Source organism: Natator depressus, chromosome 5, assembly GCF_965152275.1.
Source record: "Natator depressus isolate rNatDep1 chromosome 5, rNatDep2.hap1, whole genome shotgun sequence".
NCBI classification, from domain to species: Eukaryota; Metazoa; Chordata; order Testudines; family Cheloniidae; genus Natator; species Natator depressus.
This window is the reverse complement of record NC_134238.1, coordinates 43,650,885-43,659,124: the sequence shown is the minus strand read 5'-3', so window position 1 is coordinate 43,659,124 and position 8,240 is coordinate 43,650,885. Positions and strand designations below refer to the sequence as shown.

General features: G+C 39.0%; 1 protein-coding gene across 1 annotated transcript in view; it reads left to right on the top strand.

Moving 5' to 3' along the window:
* The first annotated feature begins 2 nt into the window (after positions 1-2).
* Positions 3-8,240, top strand: part of CMYA5 (cardiomyopathy associated 5) — a 38,200-nt gene continuing 29,962 nt past the window's right edge. Inside the window, exons 1-3 of the mRNA XM_074953771.1 lie at positions 3-2,714; positions 6,055-6,150; positions 6,862-7,095. Of these exons, the coding sequence (XP_074809872.1) occupies positions 129-2,714; positions 6,055-6,150; positions 6,862-7,095 (2,916 nt within the window). The 5' untranslated portion in view covers positions 3-128. The remainder of the gene's footprint in view (positions 2,715-6,054; positions 6,151-6,861; positions 7,096-8,240) is intronic.

Below are 8,240 nucleotides of genomic sequence, written 5' to 3'. Positions count from 1 at the left end.
ATAACGAAGCAGACAAGCAAGAAATTCAGTCTTTTCCAAATGAAGCTGAATACTTTGAATCAAAACAATTTCCAGGTAGACTTCAGACAGCACGTACAGCCCAAAGTACTAATGAGAATAAATCAGCGATGACAATGGTATCTGATTTTGTTTCAAATGAAGCTTCCCGTAATCTCCTATCAGAGCCCATTAATGAAATCCACACACATAATTTATACTCCTCACTACCAGGTAATCCAGTCTCAGATAAAAAATTAAACAATGTAACAGTAACTAGCATTGGAGACCTTTCAACAGCAGAAGAAATACAGCATTTTTCAAATGTAGAAGCAGGGTCAAAAGAGCCTGAACATTATCTACCGAGAGAAGAGAAATTAACAGAACATGTGAACTCTGCAGAAGAATCGAAATATACTCCAGAACCTGATGAACAAAAAGATATGTTTAATATCATTTCAGAAGGCTATGAGATATTGAATATTCATGTTGTCCCACTCATTTCTTCAGTGGATGAAGAAGAAAGCAAACACATGCCAGATAAACTAGAATACTTAGAAACAAATACCCTCATTAAAACAAAACTGTTTGATTGTGGTGACCAGGAAGTGTCAGCACATGGAACAGCTACAGAAATTTCAGAAAACTCAGTGACAGATGACACCAGAGGTAAAGATATGGAACAAAAAGAACTTGTTGAAGAAGTAGATGCTCAGGAAATTGTAGAAACAGAGGAGGAAATTTCCACTGTGTCAGAAAATAAAGGTGGCGAAGTTTTGAATCCTAACAAGAGTACCACTGAGGTGGATTATTTTGAAAAGTATACTTTGATTGATGACAAATCCCCCACTGAGCTATCTGTTCAGGGGCTATCTCCCTTTGTTGCTGTAATGGCAAATCCTAAGAAGCATACAGAAGAAGCCATCTCTTCAACTGGAAGTTCTGATGTTAATACTTCGGAAGATGAATTTACTTTACTAGATAATGACTTGGATGAAGCCTTTTATGGAATGATAGAACAAGAAAGTGAGATGCAGACTTCTGCAGATGCTCAGAAATTTTTGACTATGCAAAAATCAATTGATTGTAGTAAAAAAGTGATAAATATAGAAGATGAACAGAAGTTAGCAGGCACACCCTTATTTGATACAGAAGAAGGAGTGTTAGAACGATCTATGTTGTTTCCCACATCAGTCAGCGCGATTAACCCAGAACTTCTAGAGGAGCCACCTGCACTGGCATTTTTATACAAGGACCTCTATGCAGAAGCAGTGGGAGAAAATGCAAAAGGTGAAAATGAGCCTCCTTCTGATGAAGAAAGTGGGAATTCTGATGCATCTTTTCCTCGAAATTCTGACACAGACGATGAAACTGGAATATATTTTGAAAAATACATTCTTAAAGATGATATTCCTTGTAATGTGGCTGGGTCTCAAAAAGATCAAGTTTCAAAGTCTCAGTCTATTAATAAAGACGTGTCAGGTGAACTGAGGCTTTCAGGAGACAAACATAAGGATTTTTATGAGGTAATTGAAAAGGAGCAGCAATCTGTTCATATTGTAGCTGAAGAATCCACCAAAACCGAGATCTTGTCAGAAGGAGAAATTATGGCAGGAGAGAGAATCCCATTTATTAGTTATATTAAAGTAACAATTTGTCAACCAACTCAGGCAATTCCTTTTGGAAGCAAGCTTAATGTTTCAGATGCAAGAAATGATCCCACTAGTCAAAGAGAGGAAGAAAATGCACCTGCAGCAACACACCAGGAATTGTCAGAGCAAATGAGTCATGAAGAGTCCAGTCAAGTACTAGATTCTGAGGTAATTACCAATCAAAAAGAAGCATCTGTGCAAGATAAATCAAAGCCAGTAACTCCTCTAACAGATGAGCAGAAAGAACGACATGAAATAGCAGCAGTTAATAAAATGGATAATTACGTGCCTCATGGCAGAACACCTGTTGATGAAAGTGAAAGCAATCAATATGTTCATACTCCTCAGCAACCAGAGCAATTAATTTCATATTTGAATAATCACCTTCAACCCATGACAAAAGAGGCATATGATTTAGACCATGATCGTATGAACAAAAAAATAAGCAGGGAAAAATATCTATTGGATACAGATGACCAGACAAATGAAAAAACAGTCAGAGAAAATATTGCCGATGATATAGCAAAGCATAACCTAGAAGTAGCTAAGACTGGCCTTCCAGAACCTGAAGTAAAGTTCGATAAGGCATCAGGTGATTTAGACTTACAGCCTTTTAGACATGATTTTGATAACTTTCCATCAGATTCAACGAGAGAGGAGCAGTGCTTTGAGACTGATGAACATCTTGCCGAGTCAATGGATTATGAAGTGATTACCCAAGAAGAACTTTTGCAAGATGAAATGTCCTCTGAATTGGCACATGAAGATTTGTTGTTTGAAGACAGGGAATCTTTTGAGCAGATTAGCTATAGTTATGAATTTGTAAATGAGGCAGAGCAAGAGACACCCATTGAACATGAGGATTCAGGCTTTGTGATGATGAAATCTGAAAAATCATCACTAGGCATATCTGAAAGTGAGAGTCCACAAAAAGAAATTAAGAAGGCCCATGTTGATACTTATTGCTGCCAGTGCAGGTGCCCAATTTCTGCTATTGACAAGCTTTTTGGGGAGCATGAAGGCCATGATGTGACAACACTGGACACTGCTGTAATGGATATGAAGGTAAGCATTTTCATAATTGAAGATCAATAAAGGATTACTTGATTGACTATGTAGTTTAAAATATATATCTTTCATCTTTAACCTTAGCCCAAATTTGGGATTGGAAATTATTAGTTGGAGACTGCTCCAGATTCAGTAGAGAGAATGCAAGTATTTTGGTTTTCAGTTTCTATGTATGCTATCTGTTAACAGGAACTTTTCCTTTTGCCCATAGTTGTCAATGCTTTAGTCATCCTTGGGCTGGATTATTACAATGCACTTTTTTTATACCGGTGTTTCCTAAGTGGTGGTTCCTGGAATAGGTCATGGACAGGTTGTAGATGGGTCATGGGCCCAGTGTGGAGTGAGGTCCCGGGGAGGAGGGGGAGGTGGAGGGTAAGCACACCCCACACCAGCAGTTCCTGTCCCATGGGGCTGGGCCTAGCTCCCTTCCCTCTGACGGGTAGTTGGGCCAAACCTTGAGAGGCGCTGTGACCCTGTTCGTGTGCCAGGGTCACAACACCCAGAGTGGGGAGCTGGGCCCAGCCCTGCAGGACGGGAGCAGCCATTGTGGGGTATGGAGTGAGGTTGTATCCTTTCCCTGCCTGCCCGCCCGCCCCCAGCCTCCCTTCTACCCTGGGCCAGGATTAGGGTTGTGGTTCTGGGGTGGAGGGAGTAAACTGCTGAGGATAGTCAGTGGCCCCTTCACAGGACAAGGAAGAGAAGGTGGTAGCAGAGGAGAAGGATGCTGGATTATGATTCTGCCCCTTCCTCGCCCAGTGTGGACCCTGGGTGTTATCATGTTATCATTTACTAAACTTTCCTAGTTTTAGCATCATCCTTAATATAGGTGGCTTTTTTTTGGCATGCAAAGAGGCATAACTTTAGTAACACTGGTTCATTTCACTTTGACATTGTAGAGTAACCTCTATATGCTTGCACTGACATTGTCACAAGATTGTTAGCAGTCCAGTTTAAGTACAAAGGTCAGACAAAGGCTTTAGCATGGTTACAAAACATGGCTAAAATCTTACCTCTTACTACACATTAGACCCTTGTTTTTTAATTGGTTTCCTTCATTTGGTTGTTGTGGTAGTGCAGACAAGCTCTTATTGTCTTCAGGGGAGGGGAGAGAAGTGCCTGATATGGAGCCTAAATGTGCACCACTGTTGATGTTTTAAATAATTTGCATCCAGCCTCTAGGATATCAATTGTCAGATCTATCCAATATAAAAGGTTGAAACAAACTCAAAAATAAGGGTGTGAAATTAAAATTCATCTCATCCATAATTCTAGCACAACTGTTCTTGCCAGTGTTACAATTTAGTATTATGTAGTATTAATCCATAGGTATGCATTAATTAATATACTATGTATAATGACTACATCCAAATACTCCTACAATATAAATACTTGTGAAAACACTTTTCACTTCTCTAGAAACTTGTCTGTTTAATTGCAGTTTGGCTCTGAAAAGTGACTGTAAAAATGGTGGTATAAGGTCTCATCTTTATGATCTCATTTATTCCATATCAAATTTGCTCAGCTCACCAGTCAAAAGGTATTGCTTTTCTACTTACCAGCTCCGCAATCTGAATCCAGCATCTGAAAGTCACCTGTGTTTTCTAGATTGTGCACAGTCACCAATAATAACCATTTTGCAATTAGAACTTTATTAAAAATTCTGAGCCATGTTGTGCCAGTTTTTAAGCAGAATTCCCCACTGATTTCACCTTTAACTTGCACCTTTTTGCATCTCATTCTGGCCTCTTTGCACGTAAGTTACTTTCACTCCCTTACACAACTTTACTAACATTAAATGTATACATTTCACCCTTGAATTTGGCCTGAAAGTGGATCTCTGGCATATGTTCTGTTGCACTAGATTATTATAATGCTAATTCATAAATAAGAATAAAAAATTATAAGATGGTGAAATACTGCCCTCAAATATAAATATGTACAAAATTTTGCAACTGTTTATTTTTCTTTTTCTCTAGTCTGTGCATGTACCACATTTTATCACTTTTTATCTGTGGCATTTCCTGCTTTGGCTGTCAATTATGATCAGCTGCCAAAATGTCACTAATAAAGTCACAGCTCTGAAGTTGTCCCTGGTGTAGTTGCACTGAAGTCAGCGGATTTACTCCAGAGATGGATATGTCCCCTGATGTCATTCCCTGACTGTGGACCTTGGAGATACAGCCAGTAATTAAATCTGGCCACAACACACGTCTGACTTCACATGATTTCTACCAGCCAAAGCTCATGTTACTCTTAGATTGTCTATGTGTAGTTTTTGCTACTCACACAGCTATAATTGCTAAGGAAATACAAAGACAACACAATGCTCACCTTCTCAGCTTTTGGCATTGGAGAAGAAATTCACGTTAAGTGAAATGAGTTGTTAACCTATAAAGACTGACAGAGCCATTATCTTCACAAACAGAATTTCACAGTGGAATCTCAAAGTGATCAATCCTAAATATTTATCAATTTAACAATAGAATATGATATTTATAATTCAGAGGTCACGTGTGGTATTTTTCAAACACATTATAGATGTCGAAGTTTGCCAAATTATAGGAAGCTGCTACCAACCTTCCTCTAACCTTCCATTCAGAAGTATGCAAATTAATTAAAACCAAGTGCACTTATGAAATATAAATTGCATATGAGCAGATGGCCAGCTCTCTCTCAAGGAAGGTCAAGAAGGACTGCTGCATCGAGAGACAGCTCTATTGTTATTATAATACCTGGTCAATGTTGTCTTTATTATTCCTAGAGCCTTATTCTGTATTGCTTGCACACCTAAAACAACCAATGACTTTGATGGGAGTTTTGGGTGCAAAAGGAATGCAAGTTCAGACCTTCAGTGTATAATACATACATAGTTTAAATTGTGTATATTTATTTAAAATATTTAAAAGTGAACCTCGGGAACATCTATATTTATGTTTAGTTCCCTAGATACTTTATTGCATAGGCTAGTCCGTAACAATTACTTGTGTTCTCTTCTCATTGTGGGCCTGATCCTGCAGTCTCTTGAGCACTCCTGTGCAGTGTTGAGCGCCCTCAAATTCCCACACAGCCAGTGAGAATTGCAGGTGAGAAACACCTCACATAAGCACCTTGAAGGATCAATTGTTGCTTCTTCTTCGAAATTGGTATTATACCTTTTCCAACCACTATTCCTGTGCTTGCCTTTCAAGTCATGGTGAAGCTATGAAATTAATTTTAACAATTGTTCTAATAACATCTAGAGGTGAAACATTACATATATATTTTATGTGAAAGCTTTATAAAGCAGTATTTCACAACCATCATATTTAGAAAATTTGCTGCCGCTTTTTTATTTCAGGATCAATTAAACGAATTTCTAGGAGAGTTACAGCAAAGGTCAGTGAAGTTTGAGGAGTTGGTTAGTGAAATAGAATCCCTGTTTAATTCTGTTGAGGTAAGTCTAATATCTACACTACTCCAGTTTTCTCCTTCAATACTGTCAGTCCTTTCAAGATATTTTTATACTGTTTTGTAGTTTCATGTTATCATTTACACAGGAATTGTCTGTTTCACTAGTCCTTAAAGTTTCCTTACTATGAGTGATTAACTGAGAAAAATAGATAGTTGATTTACTATACGGGGCTGCTGCACAATGAATGCTATGTGGAATATTCCCCACTGGGTGGGGAAATGATTGTGATAGCACTTTCAGTCGGTTTTGTTGAAAAATTAAAATTTTTATATGGATCAGCATTTTCAAATGTTGGATACCTAAATTTAGGCACCTAAATTCATGTTCAGGCATCTAAATGAGTGTTCTGATGCCCTGCCCAGAGGTGCTTAGTTCCTGTAGTTTATGTTGATTTCAATAGGAAATTTGGATGTTCAGCAGCTCTGAAAATAAGGCTTCTTATTTAAGTGCCTAACTACAGAAACCGTAACTTTAGGCACTCAAGTTCAAAAATGTTGGCCATTGTTTTTAAAGTATTTACCTAATAATATTTCTTATACATGAACTTGCTTAGATAATTACATATGTCTTTTTGTAAGGCTGCCAAAGGCTGCCTGAGTGATAGCTGGTGTTTACATAATTTAGAGAGTTTTATGTACATTCATTCACTGATGTAGTTTTACTTCTCAGATTTTCATATGTTTTATTTTCCAGGAAAACAGTAAAAAAAAGGAGCAGTTTTTAGAAGACCAAAATGAAGAGCTGGTTAAGACAGTGATAGCCCAGTATGATGACAAGTCCCAGAACTTTGAGGAGGTGAAGAAGATGAAAATGGAATACTTGTATGAACGGATGGTTAACTTTCAGCAAAGTATTGTTGAGGCGAAGGAAACCTTGGAGATGACTGTAAAGGAAACAGAAGAACTTGATGATGTTCTTTTCCTAAATGTAAGTACGAATTACATTCATAACAGAAACCTTAATGATATTAGTCACATATGGCATTTGATATAATATCCTCAGACCTACTTTGTCTTCTGAGGTAAATTAATTCTGAAATCTCAGATACACCAGTCTGGAACTGCTGGGTCATGTGAAGGTTCAGAGAAGAGGTCAAAGAATGATATGTCATGTGGAAAAAAATGCCTCACAGTGAGACACTAAAGGAACTCGTTCTATTTAGCTTATTGAAGAGCAGGTTAAGAGATGACTCAGTCACAATCTATAATAAGCAGAGAGAAGATATCTGTTATGAGAGGATTCTTTATTACAGCAAATGATGGTGTAACAAGAAATTGGAAGAAAATGGAAATGGTAATTGAAGTCAGAGGAGTCCAAACCGGAAAAAAGACTCACATTTTTAACAGTCAGGGTAACTAACCATTGCAACAGATTACCAAGGGTTGTGGTAAATTCTCCATTACTTACAACCTCTAAATGGTTTTTGGGTTAGATGCAGGAATCACTGGCCAAAATCTATGCCCATAGGAATGCACCGTTGCTGCAACAATTGTCAGTGACTCAGTGAGTGGCACTTTGCCCTCTGTGTCAGTACTGACTCAATGCCCATCACAATATCTGGGGGCATGTGCCACTGGATATGCCATTTCTCAGGTCAGATGTAAAAATGGGGCCCTAACTACATGTGGTTGTTAAAGATCCTGGTATTGCCAACTCTCACAGCTTTTCTGCAAGTTACACGATTTTGGCTGGGGCTGGACCCAGTCTCTCAATAATGCAAGAGGCTCAAGCCCTCTAGTGAATTGGCGCTCCCTGATTAGTTTCTGGCCTCACTTGTCTGCCCCCAAGGCAGAATAACCTGTCATCTGCTATAGGCAGAGCCCTCTCCTCCCCTCCCCGCAACATCCTGAAGCCATTCTCATAGCAGGTGGGGAGGGAGCTCAAGGGTAAGTCTACATGGCAAAGAAAAACCTGTGGTTGTCCCGTGCCGGCTGTGGGGCTGTTTCATGGCTGTATAGACCTCTGGACCTGAGCTGCAAACCAGGCCCTAGGATCCTGCAGGGTGGGAGGGTTCCAGCCCAAGCCCAGAAGTCTACACAGCAATAAAACAGCCCTGCAGCCCAAGCCCCATG